The sequence below is a fragment of the Anser anser genome (assembly GCF_964211835.1).
Source record: "Anser anser genome assembly, chromosome: 15".
Lineage (NCBI taxonomy): Eukaryota > Metazoa > Chordata > Aves > Anseriformes > Anatidae > Anser > Anser anser.
The window spans coordinates 5,153,989-5,179,944 of record NC_139736.1 but is presented as its reverse complement, the minus strand read 5'-3'; the positions used below and the strand labels follow the sequence as shown (position 1 = coordinate 5,179,944).

The window sequence follows — 25,956 nt, the reverse complement described above, 5'->3', positions numbered from 1 at the left end:
CAGCCTTCGGGCGAGCCCACGGCGGGGAGTTGTAGGGGGGAACGTGTGGTGTTAAGGCGGGGAAAGCGGGCGGATTTCGGCTCAGCGTGCTGCTGCCGTCTGCATAGAGTTGGACTGAGAAATGCGGTGAAGTGACAGAAGCGCAGGGAGGGCCTTCATCCGCCCGGCTAACTGCCGCGGCGCCTCCCGCTTCTCCGCGAATGGTTCGACCGAACCCCACCTCGGTAGCCTGCACAGAGCCGCCATGTTGGGCTCAACCACCGCGAAGCGGGGGAAACCACAGCAGCAGCAAGCTTGAAATAAACCCTTTTCTCTGCCAGCCGAACAACGAGCGGGCAGCCAAACGCTCACCAGCCTCCTTAGAATTCGGATCGGGGCGAAACCATCGGCGTACGGAACCTACGGCGGGCCAAACCCCCCTTTTCCTCCCCCCCGCCCCCCGGGGCAGGTGGTAGGCGCCGGGGCCTGGCGCACATGGCCCTGGCGGCCCCTCCCGCACTCCCTTTGCCGTGGCGGCGGAGCCGGGAGCGCCCCATGCAGGCCCCGGCGCCCAGCCCCGCGCCGCCCCGCGCCCAGGGGCCGGCCGAGGAGCAGCCCGACGGGCCGCCCGACGGGCCGCCGCCTGCCGAGCCGCCGCCTCAGGACGAGAAGGAGGAAGGGGAGGAGGAGGGAGGCGAGTCCGAGGCGCCGACGGGGCCTGCCGAGGCCCAACAGGCGGCCGCCGCCGCTGAGGAGGCCGCTGAGGAGGCCGCGCCTCAGCCCCCCGAGGCCGAGCCTCAGCCGGGGTCCGGCCGCCAGAGCCCTGAGAGGGAGGAGCCCGAGCCCGAGCCTGAGGCCGAGCCCGAGGCCCAGCCGGCGGAGGAGGGGAAGGAGAAGGAGGAGCAGCAGCAGCAGCAGGAGGAGGAGGAGGAGGGGGGGGAGGCCGAGGCCAAGCCCGAGCCTCCCGCCGAGGCCGAGCCGCCGGCCGAGCCTGGCGCGCCGCAGGAGGACAAGGCCGGGGAGGCCGCGCCCGCCGCCCCCGCCGAGCCCGAGGACGAGCTTTCCTTCAGCGACCCCGAGGACTTCGTGGACGACATCAGCGACGAAGGTGCGGGTCGGGGGAGGCCGCAGCTGGGCCTGGACCGTGGGCCCGGGCTGGCAGCTCCCGGCGCCTTCGTGCTGGAAGCGGTTAATTAGCGCGGGTCGTTAATTTCCTGCTGAGCTTCGGTTCGTGGGAGCTCCTCGCGAGGTGGAGGCAGCGAGGAGAGTGCTGTCTGTGTGCCTCCGTTAGTTAAAGTCAGCTGCTGTGACAGCGGCTTTAAATTCTTGCCCAGCTGCTTACGAACCTGGTTCAGTCGGTTTGTGCTTTTCCACGCATCCCGAATAAAGTCTCTAGATAAGTAGTGTGGGTTTGGGGTGACTTACTGCTCATGAAGAGCTGGCCTAGGTGCTTTGTGGCCACAAAATGTGGAAAACATATTGTTAGTAGCAGAAAGCTCAATCGCAGGGCCTTTTAATAGGGTTGGATGTTGGCTCTTCGAAATGGCTAAACCTTGTGTAACTACACAGTTAATTATGTAAATAGCCACCCCTGGTGTAAGGGAGTTAAAACTATTTTAGCATTTTTCTCTTTCAGGTAAATCTTTCTCAATGAGCTGTGTCAGTTCTTGAGTCTGTTTTGCCAGTGCTTACTGTGACAGAAGTGCTCTCGTAGGGTCTGGTAATAGTTACGTGGGTCAGAACTGGGAAAATGCTTCTTAAAGCATGTGATATTTCCTAAGTCAGTTGGCTCTTTCGACTGGCAGTGGAATACCAGTGATAATTGTGCTTCCTAGTGTTCCAGGCCTATGTTTAGCTTGATAAATAAGTAGAAAAGTATCTTAGATTAAGAACATGTGTTGTTCTTAATCGTCTGTACAGCTCTTTGAACACGTGCTTTTGTATCTCAAAGAGACTTTGGCAAAATTGTCTGCAAATATGCAGTTGGGTTCTTTTTGTCTAGCAAAGTGTTTGCTCTATTTGCTTTGTCTACATCTGAGTTGATGATGTTCATTTCAGTGTATCCAGAACCGAGGCATATTTCCTATCCACTCCTATTTTACTATTTAGGATTAATCTAGTTAACTCTTCAGCTGTATGAATAATACAGTGTTAGTGGCTGAATTACAGTGTTTAGGTTTAGTCACTCTTGCTGGTCTGGTTTTCCATCTGTGTGCTGCTTCTTGAGCTTCCTTATTCCTTTTGCCTTACCTTGAGAGCTGCACGGGAGAAGCAGCGTCAGGCCATCGGTGTCACTGAGCCAAGGTTATCTCAATGCTTATGACAACATTACCTCTTCAAGAACAACTTAGAAGTGAATCAGCTGTAGGATTAGACCATCTCAGATGTTATTTTAACTTCTTTTATTTCCAGAATGGTGTTGGCATAGCGGAACAGCTGGCTCACATTCAAGAGAATGTGTCAGATAATCACCCAGGTGCAATGGAGAAGTTTTAGCTCGGAAAATGGCTGTGTGGTCCTTAAAATTCTGCTAGCTGAAGATAGCTGTGTCCCCACCACACCCCTCTCTTCTGGTGGGTGGAAAGAGCTGGCCAAACCAGCTTCTTACCCTTTGAAAGATCCCTTTGTTCATAATTTTGAATTTAAGGTAGAGCAGTTGTACAATGCAGTTATTGGTCTTTAATCTGTTACAGTTCTGATTCAATATAGGGTATTGTCTACTAGCACGTGAATCTAACTATGTATTCCTTGGTTTGTCTACAGCCTACAAAGTCTTTTGTGAGATGTGGTTATGAAGAAATGACTTAGTGCCTAAAAATTTTTCTTCTTTGTTTTTTTCTTGTAGGCTTCTGTGGAAGCATCCTTGCTGTTCCTTGTGGGATGCGCTTCCATTTTATATGCAGGGAAAATCTAAGATATGGGACTCTAGAATAAGAAACGTGCATGTCATTTTGCTGTAATAGTTTTCAAAATTCCTTCTTTCGATCCTTAGTTTTTGTAAGCACTGCAGATGTTTTGCTGCATGTCTCAGAAATCTTAGGCAAGTGAGTACCTATCCGCAACTCCATGTATCGTTAGCTACCCAGAGATTGGCAAAGTCCTGAGAGAATGTCTGAACTTCCAAGTATATACCACATCTTAATTTATTTGCAACACTTACCTGTGCTCCTTTTTTTCTGGGTCCGTAACCCGGAATCTTTGCATTGTGCGCTCTTCACTGACTGCTCGCCTTGTTCTGAAGTGTAAATGCATCTTCAGCCATTCTTGGTTAGTTGTTAGAGACTTCTGTGAACCCTTTTCAAAATGGATAAAAAGTTTCATACATTAGGCTTGTTTTGCAACTTGTTCAGATAGCTGACTCTTTCACAACCTAAAACTGACTTCATTCATAAAACTTCTGCTTCTCTTGTACCAGTGGAAGTGGGGAAGTGTGTGCGTGGGTTTAGAGCAGGCAGTGCAAGGACTGAACAGACTACCCCACCAGCAAGTACCATTATGGGATGGTAGGAAAGGGGGGTTAGTGTAGCTGTAGAATATCCAGGGTGTGAAAAGGTGTGTGCTTGCATTCACTTGTTGCGTGCTTAATGTGACTTGACTTAGAACACCTTCATTTTCATGTTTAATTAAAGGTTTTGATGGAGCTTGAGTTCTCAGCCATAATTATAGTGATGCTAAGGCATGCAGAGCTTCCAGGGTGGAAGATCGTTTTGAATTATGCTAAAGCTCTTGTAATGTGGAAGGGAGGTGCGTGTTAAATTTATCAAAGTCATCAGGTTATGATTTGGGTAAGTCTACTTGTCAGAGTTTGGGTAGTAAATCTTAGGGTTGTCTGCTCTGTCAGTGGTGTTGAGGACTTTGTGAGTCAGTTCCAACTCTTGAAACAAGCTACTAGTACGCCTGCTGGTGTCCTCTAGGTAAGCTGTTTCTTTAAAAAAGGCTTCAAGGGTAAATTCCTTGAAATTTGTTAAGAAACTGAGGAATTGTGTCTCTTTACAAGGAAGTACTGTTGAAGTGGTCTGTATTCACTTCAGTTTTTTCTCTGATAAAGGCTTCATTCACCACCAGAATTCTTAAATGATTGTTGAACCATTCTCCTGAATTTGAAGTCTTACTCTTAGTGTCACTGTTCTTTTCATCCTTCAGTCTTCCTCTTTCATGGTGTAGACTGGAGCCTCAAATTCTTTTATGCTTTTTGTTTGCAGAACTACTTGGTGATGTACTGAAAGACCAGCCACAAGAAGCAGATGGAATTGACTCAGTGATAGTCGTGGATAACGTTCCCCAGGTTGGACCAGACCGACTTGAAAAACTGAAGAATGTCATCCACAAAATATTTTCCAAGTTTGGTAAAATTATCAATGAATTTTACCCAGAAGCAGATGGCAAGACGAAGGGGTAAGTCACGATCACACCTGCTGGAAATAGGTTTGACACGCTGCTCTGACCGATTTACCTTTGATTATTAATGTCAGTACTTTATGGTGAATTTTTAAGGTGGCCTCTTACCATGGGCATCGTTGTTTTCTACCTTAGCCTGTACAATCTTGATATCTAATCGCAGCGACAAGCAAAAGTTCCTGAGGGAACGGAGGAGCTTAGTAACTCCTTCAGTTACAGCCTGGGGAGGTTAATTATGGAAACAAAGTTTAACTGGGTTTGGAAGTCAAACTTCTGTGCGGTACTAAATGAGTTTTTTGGTTAATTTCCTGCCGTGGTTAATAAATAGATTAAAAGTCCATTTTAGTTAAAAACTTGGCAGCAGTGGATGTACTGTTTATTGCAAAATGGACTGTCGATATCATATTCTGTCTCTGCCAGTGCTTATGCTAACATTAGTGACTTCAGCTTCCTTAAGTTGCAGCAGCCCTCCCCAGGGCCCTTTTGCCAACTTCTGATCACTGCTCCAGGTTAATTGCAGCACCTGAAATCGAGAAGAAAGCTAACCAGAAATGATCTTGCCCAGAGTGGGAGAGGGCACGGGAAAGAGTTTTTGTCTGGTGTCTGTCCCTAAAATCCATCTGATACTTAGAAGGTTTTACTAAGTCTTGTTACTGAGGTTGGAGTAGCATATCTTCAGGAGCTGGAGAGGTATCCATTAAAAAGGGGGATTTCTGGGGTGAGAGATTCCTATTTCTGCAAGGTCAACACGAGGAGAAAAATCATTCTATCTCTGTGTTCATGTGTTCTTCACCTTTTAGTGCTGCTGCTAGTGCTTGTTTTGAAAAATGCATATCTAATACTTAGGGGAAAATATCAGAGGCCATGTCTGGTAGTTTTCAAGATGCTTTCGGCTTACTTAAAGATACTAAAAGACTTCCTGAGTCTGCTGGGTTATAAATTAGATTGTGTTAGTGGCAAGGAGGAAGCTGAATTATGTTGAAAGTAAATGAAAAATAAGAGCTGTGCTTTGAAGGTCTAAATGAGCAGCTACAGCAAGGCTTGCGATTTCTGAAGAAGGTCTATCATTCAGCTGGGAAGAGCTGCATACTTGCCTCTTTTTTTTTTACTAGCTTTCATTACAGTTTTGTGAACTCACATTTTTCACCTACTGTAGCCCTCTTACAGAAAGGATATCAGCTAATTCAGATCTAGTCCATGTTGATAAAGTATGCCTGTAGTCAAAGTGGAAATTTTTCCAGTAATTGATTAGGGATAAGACGAGAAGCTACTTTGTAGATGTTGCGTACTGAATTCCTAGTTCATCTGTATTGTGTGGAATTTTTTTGTGATATGATTCTTCTACATAGTCACCAATGAACATACTTTTGTATTCCTGCATCGCAGGTACATCTTCCTGGAGTACATGTCTCCATCTCATGCAGTGGATGCCGTGAAGAATGCAGATGGATACAAGCTGGATAAGCAGCACACTTTCAGAGTGAACCTTTTCACAGACTTTGATAAGTGAGTGCAGCTATCATGTGTCTATACAGCTTTCGGGATTCTAATCAAGAGAGTATCTGCACTAAGTGTAACGAACTGATTTGCTCTTTCAGGTACATGACAATCAGTGATGAGTGGGAAATCCCTGAGAAACAGCCTTTTAAAGATTTGGTAAGGTTGTGGGTTTTTGTGAGAAGTGAATGTTAACAACATATGTTACTGATGTTATGAAAGTAACAGTAGTGATCAAGTACTCCTTTGTTCTCACTGTTGTAAAGCGACAGGAAGAGCTTAAAGGTTGTGTTAAGTAGTTCCACGTAGGAACTGAGGGTAAATAATGACTTCACACAAGTAATTTAAAAATAGAATTTTGAAAGCATCTTTTTTTAAGTGTTTGAGGCCAACCGCTGTGTTTCTTACCACTGGATTTGTAAAATGTCCTGTGGAGAAAGTGAAAGTTTAAAATAATTTGGGCCAGAAGTGTTAAACATCATCAAACTGCCTTAAAGGTCCACCTTTTTATGGTCTGTTCTCTTAGTCTCAAGTAACCACTAGTCTGGATTATTTAATTTGACTTCAAAAAAATTTTTTGCAATGGTAAGACTCTGAAGTTGCATGCTGTCTGAAGACAGACTTCTACCTGCCAGGTAGATAGTAATTTGGAGAACTAGGCTTCCTAGCCTTTGACTCACTAATGACCTCTTGTTTTTCTTTAGGGGAATCTGCGCTACTGGCTGGAAGATCCTGACTGTAGGGATCAGTATAGCGTGATCTTTGAGTCAGGAGACCGGACCTCCATTTTTTGGAATGATATCAAGGAACCTGTTCAAATTGAGGACAGAGCAGTGAGTGTCCTGGAAGTGCTGTACATTGCAGATACACTGTCAGTCTCATTCATTTTATAATGTTACAGTTTTCTTGGTTTTAAAAATGTCTTTTTTTTCCCGCCCCCTATCGTTGAAATACTTTTTCTTCCTTTGGAAGAAGAGCAGTGAAATTACACCCTTTAAAATTAGACTTAGCTGCTTAGGTGAAACAAATGTGGAGTTAGCGTGTTTGTTTTTCCTTTTCTTTACCTCTCCATGATGCCTGTTAGTTCCACCATCTGTATATTATAAGTGATTCAGAAAGACCTGCGTATGCAAAGTCGGTTTGAGGAATACTATTCATTGGTGCTGAATATGCACTTCAGCATGCAGCTGCTCATCACTTTTTGCCTTTCTGCTGACTGCAGAGGTGCTGGAGAGGAATAGCTGGTTTGGTAACACTATATAAAAGGGAGAGTTAGCCTGCCTGTGTGCTGTAACCAGCTCACTTGCAAAGGAAACTGCAGGTACCCAGAAACATTTTCTTTACAACCATTATGTGCTACAATAGAAAGAAAAGTGGTTCTGGGATGGAGGCAGCTTTGCTTATCACCGTGGTTACTGGCTGTGATCTATATGGCTGATACCTCTCTAACTTAGCTGAAGGTCAAGAGCTGTAGTGTTGTTAGGAAGTTCAGACTGCTTACTCTTACTTCTGAGAAGGTCATGTTCTTGCCAGAGCTGAAATCCAGCAAAGACCACCAAGCCTGTTGGGATGATTCAATTGTCAGTTACCCTACAACGGTTGTCACTGTCCCTGCAAGATATTTTTGGTGATCGGTAAGATAAACAGTCTCAAATGACAGTTTTTAACCTGAAGAATAAGTGCTGCGCATTATGTGCATGGAATTTAAATCCACAATTAATTTAACATATGACTGATTCTGAGATCTTCACTGAATAAGTGCATTTGTGAAGTGTGATGCTACAAGCCACGCATTAAGTCCTCCCCCTTCAGTAATTCTGAATGAAGCTAAATTTTTCTGTATACATTTTGATTTTAACTTTTTTTTAATTGCAGCGCTGGACAGAAACCTATGTACGTTGGTCCCCAAAGGGTACCTACCTGGCTACCTTCCACCAGAGGGGCATCGCACTTTGGGGTGGAGAGAAGTTCAAGCAGATTCAAAGGTTTAGTCACCAGGGAGTACAGCTTATTGACTTCTCACCCTGTGAAAGGTATGGTGTATGATGTTGGTTTGGGGTAAGGGAACAAAAGCATGAAGTGCATGCATTCTGGCTGCCGTGCTTTCAGATCTTACTGGACTGCCGTCTTCGGTTCTCTTCCACCTTTGAAAGTGCTGCTTTTCATACACTTTAGAATGAGTGAAACACTACATGATTTGGCTTTGACTTCAGGAAAAATGCTTAACATAATCTGTAATAATTGTTGTATAAAACGAAACTGATAAAGTATCCTTAAAGTCTTCATTGTTTGAGAGAATGGTATTGTCTCTCTTTAGTTGGATAGGATGTCCAGAGTATTAGATTTCTATTTCTTTGAAAAAAATCCAGTTGAATAGCATCTTCCAAGTCTATAGTACTCAAGTTATTTTTTAAAAACTTTCTTTCGCATTAAAGAGCTCTTTAGAAAAGGCTACAATAATTTCAGGACTGAGATGTATCTTGTTTTGCTAGTTTTTAAGCAAGATATTTGGAAGTGATTATTTATCTATAAATGGAGATGTCTACCATACCTGTAGATCAGGTTGGCAAAGGCTGGTGGATTTATATTTGGTTTGAAACCAGTTCTGTTCTCAGGGCAAACCTATACAGTAACTACCAATGTATTTGTTGAATTCTCCTCTTGTAATATCAGTATGAGAGAACTTCCACATAAATCTAGAGGCGTTTCAGCCAAAGAGATGCTAAGGATTACTGTGTCTTGAAACTTTCCTCGTCTCCAAGAATCCCAGTAGGGAAAGAGCTGTTTGCAAGTACATTTTATTTTAATATTATTTGGATGAAAGCCTGCTTGTACTAATGTGTTAAATGGAATTTCAGTAGTGAAATTGATTGTTTCCTTTGTAGATATTTAGTGACCTTCAGCCCTTTGATGGACACGCCGGATGATCCTCAGGCTATTATCATCTGGGATATTCTGACTGGGCAAAAGAAACGAGGATTCCACTGTGAAAACTCAGCTCACTGGCCTATTTTTAAGTAGGTTGCAAAGCAGCATTTGAGAACAAGTAGTCCTAGATGTTGTTTAATACGTAGATAATTCCTATCTAATGTTCTTTTTGTATTTGCTTAGATGGAGTCATGATGGTAAATTCTTTGCTCGAATGACTTCAGATACCCTCAGTATCTATGAAACACCTGTAAGTTCTTGTTTTTCTGGTTGTGGTTTTTTAACGTTTTTTGCACAATGCTTTTTGCATTACAATGTCAACATTTCCCATGGTGTCTATTTTAAAATACATGTTGTAATAATGCTTTCTAGAGTTTAAAAGGGAATAAATATATTTGCTCGTCCCTTGACCTTTCTTGGGTGAAAAAACTTTAGCTGACCCTGACAAAGTTTCACACCGTGGTTCTAGAAGCCCTAGAGAGTTCAATATACTGCTCAAGAGTCGGTATGATTAAAGTTATGTGATACCTCTGAGCTCTCAATAGCAGATGAGTGCCAGAATACCCAAAATACTTTATAAATTGCAGCATAATCTAGTTTGTTCTGTGTTTGCATTATAATACGGGTTTCTGTACTCATAAAAATCATCACACAGGATTAATTTTATCGGTAGTTGTGGTATACGTATGTTCATAATATAAAATAGGGGCGAATCGATCTCTCAACACTGTCCAGTTTCCTAGCTTATGTGCTCTTCTAATAAGAATAGAGGCATGTGTGTATATGCAAGAATGTTACTAACTGGAAAATTGTCAATTTTCTCTTTCAGTCTATGGGTTTGTTGGACAAAAAAAGCTTGAAAATCAATGGGATAAGGTGAGTGTATTCCTTTGTAAAAATAACTACTCTCTTTTTGTCTTTATATCAGAGACTTTTTATAATGAGATGAATCTTTACAGTGATTAGAGCAAATGGTCTTGTTCTGAAGTCAATCTAGACAAGCTGGCAAAAAAAAAAAGGAATGGAAAGCTCTCTGCTTATTGACGTACATGAGTGACAGCTACTGTGCTTGGAAATCCCCTTTGTGGCAATGTTTAATCAAGGATCTAGCTTAGGATCCTTGTGTACTAAACCAAACTGGAACGCAGCTTGTTAGGGACTGTCTCTTAAAACTTGTATGCTGGCTTAAAGCAGTGCGCTGTATGCTGCCTGTTGGCGAGGAACTAGTCTGATTTTGTGCATGTTTGCACACTTAATTCCTGTGGCTTTTTGGGGTACCTTTTGTAAATCAAAAGTAAAATTAGGTGTACACAAGTGCAAAAGGATTGTCTCCAGTGTAATTTAATAGAGGGGAATTGCTAATTGGTTTAATCGTGTTTCTTAGATCTTCCGGCTTTACACAGTAGAGGGTTCGTGCCTTCTAGTTAGTACTTTTTTTGCTGTTTTGATACCATTGAACATATTGCAGGCTTAAATTGGCAGTTAAAAATAGGTTATGATAAATATGTAAGTTAGTAAACTGTCTTCAGTTGTTTATCTGTATCTACAACACTCAGATACAGTGCTGAAAATAGTTTCTGTCTGTAGTATCTCTAACTACAAATTAAAATGGAACTATGTTTAATTTCCTTCCTGTAGAGATTTCTCATGGTCTCCAGGTGGTAACATAATTGCTTTCTGGGTGCCTGAGGACAAAGACATTCCAGCAAGAGTGACCTTAATGCAGCTGCCTGCTAGACAAGAAATCCGTGTGCGGAATCTGTTCAACGTTGTAGACTGTAAACTACACTGGCAGAAGAACGGGGATTACCTGTGTGTGAAGGTAGACAGGACTCCAAAAGGCACACAGGTATGTGGATTCTGATTGTGTTCATAAAACTTGGTTCTACCTCATGCTGATATTTAGTTTTCTTACAGTATTGTTTTTCGGTATGAACACTGTAAATTACATGATGGAAAAAATAAAAATAGTTTTGACTATTGAGTTTGGATCATGTGGACGCAAACATTACATACGTTTGGCTCTCTAGGACTGGCTTTGATTTTAGTGGTATTTTGGACCTGTTTTTTAAAATGAGAGCTAGATGCCTTAGATCTTTTCCTACTCACTGCTAAAGTTGGTTTTGAGTTCATAGGTCATGCTGCACAATGTACTATATGTTTATCTGCTTTAATTAAGTTTCTTAACAGTCTGAAAGAAACAGATTGTTGTATGCAGTTCTTTTGTTGTTACTTATCAGAACAGAACGATTTAGAATGTGTTCAGTAATGAGGCATACACTATTTATCTGCTCGTTAAGGAAAGAAATGTTGACTCTCAGTTCTCATCCTGAGTTCTGACAGGCCATCCTATGCCTGACAATCTAAAAAACAAATTGTTTGTTCTGCTGCTTCTGTACTGAGTAATGAGTTGATCTTGACCTTCACAGGGAGTAGTGACCAACTTTGAAATATTCCGAATGAGAGAGAAACAGGTTCCAGTGGATGTGGTAGAAATGAAAGGTAATTCCAAGTATTTACTCACTTCCAATCTTTAACTATTTTATTCAACATTTTTTTGGTAGACACTTGCATGTTTGTTAAAAGTTCCCGTCAACATGTGACATTTGTTGATGACAATTAAGATATTTAACACTTCTGATGGTAGCTATACTATTCCTGTTGCTGGGCTGCTTATGTAAGATCTGCGAAGTAAAAACTTTCATTGCTGTTCATGCTTGTAGCTTAGTTTAGGGGAAAAAAAGAATTTAAAATGCTTGGGGGAAAAAAAAGTTATCTGATGAATGTATTCATTCTGTAGCATATCAGAGATTTTGGAGCTGTTGTGTCTGACCAAAAACACTTCCCATAATATCCTGCATTTGCCTTATCAACCTTTGTTTTAAAAGGTAGTCTTTGTGGCTGAGTTGAATTGATAGGTTCTCTCTGCTTAGCATCCTGGTGTTCTGTGATAACTGAAAGCTTTTTATAATTGACAGAGTTTTGACCCCTCTTTATTTTTTTTGTTACAGAAAGCATCATAGCCTTTGCTTGGGAACCAAACGGAAGCAAGTTTGCTGTGTTGCATGGAGAAACTCCACGAATTTCAGTTTCTTTTTACCATGTTAAAAACAATGGGAAAATAGAACTCATAAGTAAGTGACTGGAAAACCTGTGAAAGATGCAGATGCTAAGCATTTTGCTGGACAGTAAACTCAAATTGTGGCTGTTTGTGGTAGATAGTATGGCATTAGGTGCTATGCATGAATGAGATTGCGTTCAAGAAATCTAGGCCTCTGGTGACAGCTAAACTGTTTTCATATTGAATCAGTCCGAGGTCTGGGAGTAACAGGCTTACAAGCCAGAATAATTTTGTGGTCTTGGGAAGTTTGTGCAAGGCGATAGCACAGACTTATTTGGCTAACGTTTGACAACCTTTTTTTCCCCGATTGGGTGTTGGGATTTCTGATCTACTCTTCTTTTTCTGCTAGCTTTGGATGTTTTAGATCTACTGGGTTTTGTCCTCAGAAGTGTAGAGCTAAGGACTGTTGTAAGGGCTTGCTTGCAGAGTTCAGAAACGTCTTCTGAGGAATGGGTGTAGTTACTGCTTGTAAGCTAACTGATGACATTGGATTGAGATTTTCTTTTTCTGGACTTGTTTCCTCCCAGAAACGTTTGACAAACAGCAGGCAAACACGATATTCTGGAGTCCTCAAGGGCAGTTTGTAGTGTTGGCTGGCCTCAGAAGGTGAGCATTGCACAAGTTACTGGACACCACATTCCTTTTAAAGCAGGAAAAAAGTACTAGAGTATCTCATCAAGAAGTATTTGCTATCTATGTGAATGATTTAATATGATTTTTTGTTATTTAAATGGGAAAAAAAATCTTACTGAGTGTTTACTTGTATTGAAGGGGCTCTCTGTGAAAGAATGTTAATTTTGACCTGTGGTAATTTGTCAGTTGGATTCTGATAGGTACTTGACTTTATTAAGGCTTACAATTACTTAATTAAAACTCTCTCCCAGTTGCCTTGCTATAATTCTGGTATGTCTTCGCAAAATAAAGGAAAACAAGATGCAGTTTCATGATGTCCTTTGTAACTTCTAGTTGCTATTTCCACCACATCAAAAGATGAATGAACTTTTCAACAAAAAAGTGGATATTTAGAAAGACTTCTTAGCTGTTTGTTAAACACCGACTAATTGATGTGGCTCCCATAATGCATTTGTTGTTGTCAAAATCTCATGCCTTTTGGTGGGCAATAATACTTTCACAATACTCTTACGACAAAGCTCTACTGTAAAAGTTATCAAAAAGGTCACGTTTGAGCAAGTAAAACTTATTTTAGCCAGCTGAATAGTATTTGGCTTTACATGCTTTCAAGTAAGCAGTGATGTTCATCTTTGAAATCCATTTTTAGTTTTGGACTCCACTCCTTAAATGTCTAAGCATTTTGGTATTCACTCCTTAAAGCATATGATTGTTAAACTTTGGCTGTGATGTGGCTATATGTTTTCATCATGACTTTAGGAACAGATGTAAAATGGGTTAAAGGTCACTGAACATTAAAACGACAGTTTCATTCTTATGTGCATTTTTGGTTTTATTCATCACATTGTTTTCTAGCCACAGGCACGTGTTACTGGTATGAGCCCATTTCTTGGTTGCTTGCTGAGAAGATTCCTCATTGTAGTGAGGAGCTGTAAAGATGTAGCTTGTGAAATCTGTTTTTAAAAAATGGGCTATGCTAGCATGTAAAACAATCTCTCTTGTCTTTGTAGCATGAACGGTGCCTTAGCATTTGTAGATACATCTGACTGCACCATGATGAATATTGCTGAACACTATACGGCTTCAGATGTGGAATGGGATCCTACAGGCAGATACATTGTGACTTCTGTGTCTTGGTGGAGCCACAAGGTACTCATTCTTCTTTTCCTTCCTATTCCAGAGGTATTGACAAGGGCTATTGGTTAGGAAGCAAAAATGGATACCTGTCACTGGTCATACGACTTGTGCCTGGCACCGTAGTTTTATATGTGTGTCTCTAAACATCAGTATTTATTTGGGCCATTGGCTTCGCTGGTTTTCCAAAAATAAGTTCTGGAAGGGCAGTTTACAAGTCTAAAACAAGTTTCCTTTTTCTGAATGCTCATTGTCTTTATCTGTTTGGAACTTGATCCTCTGTGTGGGAACTTAATTTCTGTGTGGTCCACACAGAATCATTGTCTCTTGTTACTTTCATGTGGTTCTGGCCACTGTACTGTAATCCTTTCCTGTACAAGTATAGAATCTGACATTTTTAGAATACGATAGAAGGGCTTGCTTAGTCTTAAACTGTTGTGATCATTCAGAAGAAAACTTTATGCAAAGCTTCAGTGAAACAAATGAACTCTGTTTTGCTGTAGAATTTAATTTCTGCAGGAAAGATGTGAACAAAAAGAGCATCTCACTTCTGTCGACTAATGATGCTGATTTTGTTAAAAACAAAGAAACAAAATCAATTGAGTGAGGACCAGAATGTAAAGTTAGAGCTTATCTTGACTGAGGCATTGCACTACTCTTCCAGGTGGACAATGCATATTGGTTATGGACCTTCCAAGGCCGTCTACTTCAGAAAAACAATAAAGACAGGTTCTGTCAGCTTCTGTGGAGACCACGACCAGCTACCTTGCTCAGTGAGGATCAGATAAAGGTAGTGTATTCCACTGACATGCCTGTTGACATTGTTTTGGTGTATATGCATGTTAGGTTTACTTTCCTGTTCTCAAGGATGAGGTTTGAACTGTTACAGAGTTACGGAATTGCTTTTCTTCCTGAACTTCTGGAAAAAAAATATTGCTGTAGGGGACCTCATTTCTGGGAACAACTGTAAATGTTAGCTGTTCTTTAAATTTGGAATAGAAATAATGGCCAGTTGTACTTAAATTTAGGGTACAGTGAGAGGGTATAAAGAATAACAAACCTGAATTCAGCTGTCCAGACTTCCATAATTGAATATTTATGGAAGTGTTCTTCATGTTCTGTAAGCCAGGAAGAACAAACAGAATTATAGTGAAGGGGAATTGCCAAGAAAAGATACTTTCCAAAAATGCGAAACCTGTTTAGGCCTACCAAAGGAGTTCTTGCAGAATATGATGATTGCTTGCTAGTCTGATGTCCTAGTTGAAATAATATTCTGTTTTACAGCAAATTAAAAAGGACCTGAAGAAATACTCAAAGATATTTGAGCAGAAGGATCGCCTGAGCCAGTCCAAAGCTTCAAAGGCAAGACAATTTTGAAATATAATACTGTGGATGAAGCTCTTGTAACCTGCATGTTGTTAGGTTGTAATGTTCATATATGTAAGTTAGATTTTTACCTTTTATAACAAACATCTGTGTTCATGTTAATCCAGATGTTTAGACTCAGTTCCCATAGTTAGTTCACACAGATGCCACTAAACTCAGGATAAACAGTAATGAATCTGGAGAGTCACTGGTGATACCTCATTAAGCAAAGGTGATAAAATTTGGGGGTTCTTAGTGAACTGCTGTATTAGCCACTCTTTAAATTACAACCCTTTTAAAAAATTATCAAAACAACTTTTAAATTACATAAAAGGTTTTGCTTTTTTTTTTTTTAAGTCAGTAGAAGGTATGTTCATGAGGGGAAAAAAAAAGTTTGCCTCGCTAACAAATGCATTCTGTATGGATTTGTTTTACTGTGGGATTATTACCAACCTCTTCTTGCCTCTGTAGGAGCTGGTGGAAAGGAGACGTACAATGATGGAAGAATTCAGGAAGTACCGCAAGATGGCACAAGAGCTGTACATGGAGCAGAGGAATGAGCGTTTAGAGCTTCGAGGAGGTAAGCAACACACAGTACTTGTAAAAACTTGATAACTACCACTTCTTGCCAAGTAACGACTGTTCCCGTAACTTATTTACGTTGTCTCTGTCTATTTCCTGCTAAAGCTTATTATCGCCTGTTTTCTGAAGGTTTTGTCCTTTTTCTCCTGAATCACAATGGATTTTGATTTTGCACAGGACAAAACTCATAGTGCTGTCTGTGTTTTACTTAGATTCTTTCTGCTTCAAGGCAAGCATTGGCTTGACCTTAGCATAACTTAGCATAAACCTGTGAAGAGATTCAGGTGTTGTGTATAATCAAAAAAAATCCTCAAGCTCTGTAGTAAGAGACAATAATGCCTTGTTTGTCACTTAATGATATTAGCATGTCCTTGTTATGATTTAAAGCAACAAATAGTTCTTATTTTAGTGCTGTTTTAAGCACTATTCCTAGCAAGAGCATCAAATCTTTCCTTTGTTGCCTTGTTTGAGATAGCGTTAACACTTTCTCCATTCCAGGGGTAGACACAGATGAGCTGGACAGCAATGTTGATGACTGGGAAGAGGAGACTGTTGAATTTTTTATCAATGAAGAAATTATTACCCTTGCAGAACCAGAGTAATCTAATAAAACTGTGGTAAGATAGCTTACCTCTCAGTAGAGGGGAACTTTTTCTATTAGCTGCCACTATAGATTCAGTAATTTGTTTCAGAAGGTTAAGTCTGCTTGTTGCGTGGGTGTGTGTGCTGTTCTTTGAGTTCGTTTGTTTTTTCTGTTGCTAGAGCAAACAAAAGCATTCTTAAGTGATCACAGACTGAGATTTACAAGCTGTACTGAGCAGAGTATCGTCTATGCCCTATCTTTCCAGAATGATCAAAGCTGTGACAGAGCTAGGGTCAACTTTTAAACACAGCTCATTGCAAGATCATAAAGTTGTCAGTAGGAGAAGTTGAAGCTAGTATTAGATGGAAATTTTGCTTTTCGTAAGATTGTTATGGTAGTTAATACTGGCCAGGGCTTTAAATACTATGCTAAAGATAAAGCAAGTTGATTATAGGCTGATATAACTTTGAGCAGATGTTTAAATATCCACTTGAAATCTGCTGTCACTTTCTAGAAATGTTGGTTAGAATTTGGGTAGCAGCACTTTCTCACTATCACTGCTTGTTGCTGAAATCTTTATTTAATCCAGTGCTTGCCCCAGTTCTGCTTTGTGAATTCATATGGTATAGTTGTGTGTTGAAAACAGGGTAGTTTCAGCAACTGATGTAGGAGGTCGTTGTTTGAAGAGCTTGAAATTTATGTTCAGGAGGGAATGGTGTGTGAAGGCACTCATGTAGGACTTAAAAGGTGGATTGCATTCACGCTCTGTCATGTTTAGGACTTCACGTAAGGAAGCGGAGACTGGAAGAATGCCTTTAGCAGCTGTCACTGTACAGTTCTGGAGTAGTTTCCTGGTATCTGAGGAGCCAAAATAGAATAGCAGTACACCTCTTGTACCTATAGAAAAACTAATAGCCTTGATATTTTCAGATGTATTTAGAACTAGTTTGTAGTTTTTGTCCTGTACGTGGGAGATCTTTTATGGAAGGCAGAGAAGCTATGTAGTTTCTAGACTTAAACAGTTTAAGAACAGGTGGAACACGTGCTTTTGTAGCCTTTTATGAGATAGCATCTGTGGTTAAGGTCGAGCTGTTTGTATAAGGCACAGTAACTGACTCATCTCTTTTTCTTTTCTGCAGCACCGCCATATCTTGTGCTAAAAAGAAGTTTGTTCGTTTTCAGAAAGCCTACCTTGGAATTTTTAATCCATATTCTTGCACTCTGGAAGGGTGGATGCATCAGATTTTCTCCATTCTGACACATTGTAGTGCCTTTAAGTCTTGCTGCCTGCTGCAGTGAGATACTGAAAAGGCGCTGCTTTTAAATTCTTTTTAAGGGTTCAATTTTCTTTTTAAATCCACTACTTACCAGTATTTACTTCCTGACTCCTGTGCAGTACTTGCTAACTGGCAGTTTTTGACGACTGCCAGTAAAGTGAAATTCATCAGTTCACATCTCTTACACAAACCCACACACACGATGTTTCTGTTTCAGGACTCTTTTTATGTCCCAAGTGCATGGACAGGTGTTCACTTTGTTTGGGGAAAAGTCAACAGAACCATTTTTCGTATGATGTGTTTTAGTGTGCTGAAGCAGCACTATAGCGGGCTATATCCTCCTCCTTTCAGATTGTGAAAGGATGTCTCCCTTAAAGAGCTGAATATGGAAATAAAAGCAGACTGATACTAAAACCGGGCTGGCTCTGCGTTGTTTGTAGGGAATCTTTCCCTGAATGATCAAGCATACCCAGATTAATGCAAATGTTTGCCCTATTCACTTTATAGTTTCTTTGAATTTTTTCCCCCCGAAGTTCCTCGTGGCTTTCCTATTCTTGTATATTGCTGAAGTTATGTTTTTTCTTTGTTTTTATGATGATGGTACAACTCATTAATTGGACAGATTAACCTGTTAACTGTAGTGAAGCAACTAGAAATTAAGTACATCTCTTAAGCCATTTGCAAACTCAAATGAGCTTTGGGTTAGTCTGTCTTACTAGTGACCGTTGCAAACCTTCTGAGAAGGTCTGTATATATTTACCTTATTCTCACTGTTACATAAGTAACTTCCTTTCTAAAGACCTCTTTCTTTAGAGGGGAAAAGCGGACTTAAAGCTGGTGGTGCAACTTCTCTATATTCATATCTACGTGTAGAAATTCTTTTCTGTATATTGGCAGATTGCTGGCCTGCTGCTTTCCCTTTGAGGGGCAGAGGTGAAATGGGGGTATTCACCTGTCTCCTTTCCAGGACTGGCCAGTAATTGCTAATATAAGCCCTCCTGATGTACTTTTAATAAAACCTGAGCTTGCTTACATAGCAGTTTCTATGATGGATCCAAAGTGGAAGGCAGGGAGTATTCTGGCAAAGGGTACCCCCACTCAGCTGGCAGCAGCCAAGGGACATTAGCATTTTTACCACTCTCTTTCCTTTCACCTTAGGTGAACTTACTGTGATAGCAAATGCTCAAGTCCTTCAGTTCACTCCCATGTTCCCTTCACAGGAAGGCTCTTGAAAATTATTGTTCTATAATGATGGTATTAATTTAAAGTTTCAATAGGTCACTTTTAAAGCAGCAGATATTTTTCACCGAAGTCTGTATTAGTTTCCAGTTTCTGCATTTGTTCTTTCATAATCAATATGTACATTATGATGATAAAAGTTCGGTCTGCAGTGCTTACCAAGCTCATCCCTCAACTGGACTGGAACAAATATTTGCTTTCTGCCAAAACAATGCAGAAGTTCCAGCTTACCCATTTTTTCGGTAACGGCTTGAACTTCTGTAGCACTAACAATCTTAATTGCCCTTGAGTTGTGAAGAGCTGTCTTAACCATTTTCTAAGTTATGAACAGAAAGGTGGTTTTTTTTCTCCATGCAATGGAGTTTTAATAAGCTACTGTATTTTATTCATGGCTGTTTTCAAAGTAAGGGAATAAAATGCCAATGTTAAATGAATTAAGTTGCCTTCTAATGTGCTTTTGTGAAGTGTGGATCATCAGTGAGCAAATAATTACAATAAAATCAAGCTTGATGCTCATGTAGGAGCTCTGGAAGTTGACAAGATGTCCTGACCAGTAATTAAGGCCTCTTATCTGTAATACTGGTATTTCTGACATTGTTCAATTTCTGTGTCTTTTCTGTAGTGTTTCTTACTTCAGCTGTTTATCACAAACTGACTACTTATGAAATTGCTTTATGGGTATATATTTGGTAAGCTGGTTGGTTCAGCACATCTCTCCGTAACAGCAGGAGCAGTAGTAGGGAGGAAGGATGCTGTTGGATTGAATCCATGCTGCTGCCTGTCAGCCTGCAGTCCTTGGCTGTTGTGAGAGTTTTTCTGAAGGATGACTGAGAGAAGCAGGTTTGTAGATAATGTGCTTTGAGAGGGTTTGTGGAGGGCTTCCACCAGCAGGTGTACCTCTGTCTGCAAGGGCCCACACTTAGGGGAAGGGAGAGAAGATGACAAAAACTTGAGCGTTAAGTAGGATAGCGTTTCCTTGTGTTTGTTGAAGTATTTTCTCAAGTATTTTTAATGATTGTTTTTTAAATAGCAAGACTAACCTGGAGCAATTAATACAATCCTGGCCTAGTCTGTACGTCTGCAGGCTTTACTATGAATTGGTAACAAACATTCTCCTGACCTTTTAACCATCTTCAGTCCTTAATGCGAACTTCACAGAGCAAGCTTTGTTCACTTTCTACACCAAGTTTTAATTTCTTAAATTTGAATATTTTTTAAATAAAACCTTACTGTAACACTTATGAGCTTTGACTTTTATTGCCAAATAAATAAAGAAGACAAAGTGATCCTGTCGTGTTTTTTTAAATAAATTTTTGAAATAATCCTTCTAGAACAGGGATTTTCAGTGTCCCCCTCTCTTTGAGATATGTTTGAGTGGCGTATTGATTAGGCAGCCAAGAACAGCTGGGCTTATAGTCCTGCCAGAGTCTTTATTGACATTCTCAGACTTCAGCATCTCTGTGTTGATCGGTGTAAGAGGTATGCTTTGAAAATTAATGCTTTTCAAAGTTTCAACCTTCACTCCTATGGCGCTCTTTTACTGAAGCACTGCTTTTACCTCATGCTGAAACACAAGTGGGGTAGGCACACAAACCTCTGCTCAAAGCAGAATCTCTCTTAAAATAAAGTCAATAATATCTACACTACCTTTCATTCCTTTCTAATGCAAGAAAAAGCCCTAGTCCCTACTGTGACCCCTCTTCCACATGCTGCTGCTTTGGGTCTGTTTTCTTACCCTCAGTGGCTGGGGTTGCTAAATACAATGATTAATGGGACTGTTCCAGAGGTTAAGGCTGTCCAAGAGAGACTTTTGCCATCCCCTGCTACACCACACTTGGGACTGTGGTGTGCAAAATAGTATTTTCCAACACTTAAGTGACAGGAGCGTTTGGCCCGTGAGAGTTAGGTGCTCATAAGTGTGTTTAGATGTGTTTCGGGAGATGATGATGAAGTTAATTGTTGCATTCTTCTGAATATCAAAAGCAATGGAAATCCGGGTGGTGCACCCTGTACTCAGAACCTTGTGCTGAAGAAATGTTATTTTGCTGCCACTTGAACTACTCCAAAACGTCTACCCCAGTGCTCTAGAGTTGGAGCTGCTTGCTAAAACCTTCATTAAATTGACAGGTAGCTTGACTTATTATGGAAATAAGTTTGGTTCCTATAGAAACCTGTTGCATGTGACTGGTGGGGCCATAAGACAAGTCTGTTTAAATAACTGTGCGCCCTCCTGATAAGGCTCCATTTACGTACCTGCATTACGCAGTGTTCTGTCAGCACCAGCCATCCTTTCAGGAGCTGTTGAAGAGATGCTGCTTTATTTTATGAAGGGGGAAAGAGCCGCAGAAAGGTGGAAATAATTTTTCAAGTCTGTAATTAGCTGAGACTCCCGGGGCAGCTTTTAGGTTGGGTTTTGCGTGGGTGGTCTTCTCTGGTGCCCCTCTGCCAGGCCTGAAGACTCGGAACCAGCGACCGTGGAACTCGTGGGCTGCTGTGACGTGAGTCGGGGTCAGCACAGCACCACGTTTCTGACCTGTCGAGTTGTGGCATTAGTTAATTGCCGGTAGTTAATTGCTGCTTGCAATCACTCCAGATTGTGTGCAAGCAGCTCTCAGGGAACACCAGGGGCCTGCACAGATCTGGGCCGACCCGCTCTGATCTGCTTGACAGGCTCGTTATGATTGCTACCTTGAATTAAATGCAATGGGTACTTAGCAAAGTGCAATTCCCTTTCTTTGTCACGGGTAACTTTAATCAGTGTTTCGGGAGCACAGGGAAAATACGTAGGCCTGCTCGGCTCTGCTGCTGGTGGTGCCGTGACCTCTGAAGGCTGCTGGCAGCAGCGCCGACACGGCTGAGTTCGTGCTGCCTTGTCCAGCAGCATGAGTCCTGCTGTGCTAGGGGCAGAAACGGGGAAGAGGGAGGAAGAATTTGTCAAGGTAGAAGCGTGGATCATGGGAGAATCAACTGGCTTAAGCCTCTGTAAGCTCTCCAGTAGAACAGAGTTCTCAGTAGAACAGAGGCAGTGAGAGGCAGTCGCTGTTGGCGGTGCTTGGGCAGGGCTGGGTGGCCTCGGTACACACGACCCCACAGCTCTTCTGCGTGCAGGTGGCCCTTCACGGTCGTCCCATCCACAAAGGCTTCGTAGAGGAGGGAGCTGCCATCATCGCCTGCAGCGTAGGCGAGCTTGGGGGGGTCTGGGGCTGTGCCCCCATAGGGAGTGGGAGATGGCCACACGGGACCCCAAGCCCGTGTGGACCACGACGAGTTTGCGTGGGAGCCAGAAGGGCCAAACGCTTTCAGACACCACAAAGCTCCTGGCCTTGCTGTGACACCGACACCGCTCTTCGTTCTCATCATGCTTCCTTACACCAGTTCTGCCCCTTTCACCTCCTGCTCTCATTTTAGGAGGCACAGATTGCAGAAGGTCCAGATCTACTTTTTTTTTTTATATCACTACATCTATTTATGCATTTTTATTGTGCCCCTTTTATTTGCCTTCTTTTCCAATGTAAATCTCATTATTTTCTATCTAACTTCATCTGATCTTTCTCTGAACCCTTTCTGAGTACATGCTAATTTTGTAATATCTCTGCGCAATATTCAAATGATAGCAGCTCTGAGAAGCAAAGAGCAGGAATCTCTTTCCTCCTTATGGATTATCTTACAAATGTAATTTTTGTTTAGCACATTACTGGAGAAATGCCTTTTGTTTTTTTCTCAGCAGTCATTAACCTCACAAGGACATCAGCTTTATTTTTATACAGCTTATTCAGACTCGAACCATCTGCCTTGAGATCTATTTTCTCTAATAGAAATCTGGGAAGGAAATGTGAATTATGTTAGTCTGAGTAAATTTAATCCATGAAAATGAGTTTCTCTTAATAATACAAATAAATGTATTATGAAAGCAAATTAATTGACTGGGTGTTTGAAGTACTTAGATTTCTTGCCGTGTTTTGGATTACATCACGTTCTCTGCTATTTTTACTCCCAGCATAACTTATTTAGAGCTGCTTCTATCTGCTTATTGATCCTAAATCAAAACCAACTCTGTTGTTGTCTTATGTTTTGATGCAGCAGCAGCAGATCTATGCTTTTAGAGCGGTGCTGGCTAGACAAGGTGCTAGCCCCAGATCGCTGCCTAAGCCTCACAAAAACAGACTTTCATGGAGCTGGCAGAGAGGGACTTTTGCACATGTGTGCATGCTGCAAGCAAAATTTGGACGTAGAATTAAGGTTGGAAAAGCCCCTCAAGATCATCTGGTCCAACCATCACCAATGTTACCCACTAAACCATGTCCCTAAGCATCAGGTCCAGCCTTTACACTGCAAAGGCTGAATCAAAGGTGTCAGAAAGTGTTACAGACCGAGTTTCTGAAGCAAACAGGCTGAGTGCGTTCCCCAGGTGCTGCTCTTGGTGCCACGCTGGTTTGTGCACGAGGGTGTGCCAGCCCTCCTTGTGCAGGCAGCGGCTGCTGCTGAGCACAAACCTGGGCTTCTCTCGGTGCCTGCTCTTGGATTTTTTCAGTTCTTAAGGACTAGTGAAAACAAAAGAGGCAGTTCTGGCAGTTGAAAACTTGCAGATCAAACTAGAGATACCTGTTAGGAAATGCAAATAAATAGAGCTCGATCAAAGTCTTGGCATTTCTTATGGGCACATGTCCTAGAGACTTGACTCTTTGCCATGGCTGGCACACCAAAGCAGTAATTCTGAACAAGCGGTAGTCGGTCTATGCTCTAATTGCTTATCTAATGATCTATTCACCTGAGGGCACACTGTTCTGCAGAACAAGGCACAGGGTTCTCTGTCCCTTCCCTCGAGTCCTGAACATCTCCTGAGCCATATCAGTGGAGGAGAAAGAATACCCTTCTATGCTGTAATTACGTGCTATGATATTTATGTACCAAAACAGATCCCAAGGGGCTGAAGAGAAACAGAACCAGTTCTGTAACCTGGCGCAACTCCTCTCCCACCTTTGTTTTTCCCCTAGTGAGAGCCACAAACGGATGACATCTCGGTCCTTCAGCAGCGCAGAAATTTCTATCAGCCCTTCTGCAGGAGAGGCTTTGGAAGGTGACTTCAGGCGCTTTTATTCCCAAATAATTTAATTCTGTCACAGCTCCTCTGTCTGAATCCTGGCTGAAAGTGGAGCGAAGAGGTCTCGTGCCCCCCTGCCTGCATGGGATTTAGTTGGGCGCAAAGTCACTGCAGCCACCACACATACCAATGCCAGTGACTCACTGCACAAGGGACTTTTCAGCAGCTTGTTTTCCAAACCACAGCGGCTGTGAACTCAGTTGCAGAACAAAGCTTTTCAGCCCCAGCATTCTGCATGTAAGTGCGTTTTCTGTGTAAACCCGTAGTGCCACATTCCTTTTATTAAGAGATGCCTTGGTGATATGGTGATGGTGCTGTAGGAAATCCAGGCAGGCTGTTAACTAAACCCAGACATAAATATCCTTATTCTGACTTAGTTTTGTAACAGATAATTGTTCTGATGAACCCCAACAAAGATGCTGATGACATTGGCCTAATTGATCCTGGGAAAAAACACTTGTATTTGATATGGTTTTTAATCACAGAGCAACCCAGCTAACATCCCCCCCCCCCCTTTTTTTTTTTTACCAAAAAGCTTAACGTTCACATTGTTTTCTCTGCTTAGAGGAATGCTTTTGGCAGATGAGTAGAAACTGAACATCCCAAAAGGGAAAAAAAACACAGGGAGATACACAACACTCATTCTGCCTCTCCCTCCCGTGCTGGGACTGCCGTGGTGCAGCGCACATGAGCGGAGACGAAGAGCTTGGTCTGAGGTCTCCAGCCAGCAAGGTCATTGCCATGCTGTTCAGCTCTCTTGCCCACACTCTTCTTTCTCGTGCCTCTTGTTTTACAGGCTGATGTGGTAGTGCACTGACCGAGCTGTGCTTTGCAGCCAGCTGTAAGGTGCAGCGTGAGGGTTTAATCAGCACCTGCGTTTTGTGATCACCATAGCGTGACTGCAGCCTTACTTCTCACAAGCAATTCAGATTCCATTTTCTTTCATGTGAACCTCCAGCGTAGCACCCTTCCATGCTACACAAGGCGTATTTTTGGAGGCCCACTGGCACTTCTCAATAGAAAGGAGAAGGTCAAGGAGTGAATTTGCTCCCTTCTTCAGCATTCATAAAAAATAAACTAAGCATTCCATGTTCAGAGTCCAAGAAAACAAATATAAACCCCTCTATTTTAGTAAGCTCTTGCATCTTGCTTGTGTTTAGAAAATTCAATAAACCTCTGTGCTTTTCTGCTTATTTTGATGTGTCAGTATTCAAATTGTTCACAAATTGTTCCAAAGCCCAGGAAACTTGTAAAACTTACTGAGAAAATCATGGGGAATGCAATTAGGTATAGATTATTTGGACAGCTGTAGTGCCTGACTGTAAGTTTATGCTTTTTTGAAAGATTTAGGAAGAATTATGTGTCCATGACCAAAAGCCTGATAGGAGGAGTCATTTCCAGCTACAGTGCAACCATTTCTCTTCATATGGTCCAACAGGTAAAGTCCTCCCTGTAGCTGCACTGCTCCAGGTGAATAAAATACATCTGGACAAACCAAAGGGAGTTATATTGCTAATTATCTGCTTACTGTGGGGACGAGAGTGAGGCATTAAAATCCTGTTCTCATGGGGAAGTGTGGATCTTCCTTAAATGCTAAACCAATAGCAAAGCTTCCCGAAGTCTGAAGAGTCACTTAATTAGGATGGAATCTGTGGAGACAAATCTTACCATTAAAAAGGAAGAGGAGATGAGGGTGTCTGAGTAGCAGCGGAAATGGATGCTGGGAGAATAGATGCAGCTGTACAAAGCACCTTTCGAATGCCCCAAGCCCAAGTGGCAGGGTCAGAAAGGACAGCCAGGCATGGCTGGAGCTCAGCAGCTTGTGGCAAGATGAGGCTGGATTTGCTAGCATCCTGCGTGGCGTCCTCAGCCCTGGGGAAACCAGCACTCTGTGCTCCTCTGTTGCTTTAGAGCAGTAGTTGGTAGCTCAAGCAACCTAAAAATAAATAAAAGTCTTAGCATGTTTTTTTTATTACCGTTAACATCGATTATTAATACCAATTTAACATTAGCACTATCAATATATTAGTATATTTTATTAGGTGAACAAGTGTTACTTGGAAAAAAGTAACTCAGCTTTTGGGCGCCGCCTTTTTCAGGTCTGAAAAAGCAGCAGCACGTT

General features: G+C 41.8%; 1 protein-coding gene and 1 long non-coding RNA gene across 2 annotated transcripts; one reads left to right on the top strand and one right to left on the bottom strand.

Moving 5' to 3' along the window:
* The first annotated feature begins 459 nt into the window (after positions 1-459).
* On the top strand, positions 460-17,908 carry EIF3B (eukaryotic translation initiation factor 3 subunit B). The gene is made up of 19 exons (XM_083800604.1): positions 460-1,087; positions 4,182-4,374; positions 5,764-5,883; positions 5,976-6,033; positions 6,579-6,707; positions 7,750-7,907; positions 8,760-8,891; positions 8,986-9,052; positions 9,632-9,678; positions 10,441-10,651; positions 11,232-11,304; positions 11,814-11,936; positions 12,451-12,529; positions 13,564-13,702; positions 14,352-14,477; positions 14,972-15,049; positions 15,524-15,632; positions 16,133-16,251; positions 17,357-17,908. The coding sequence occupies exons 1-18, from the start codon at positions 475-477 to the stop codon at positions 16,234-16,236; spliced, it is 2,559 nt and encodes an 852-aa protein (XP_083656730.1). The 5' UTR covers positions 460-474; the 3' UTR covers positions 16,237-16,251; positions 17,357-17,908.
* Positions 17,647-25,886, bottom strand: LOC310882204. Its single transcript, XR_014572843.1, has 2 exons — positions 25,586-25,886; positions 17,647-25,483 (listed from the first exon to the last, which is right to left on the bottom strand). It is a non-coding gene; the product is annotated as an uncharacterized lncRNA (long non-coding RNA).
* Between the last annotated feature and the right edge of the window lie 70 nt (positions 25,887-25,956).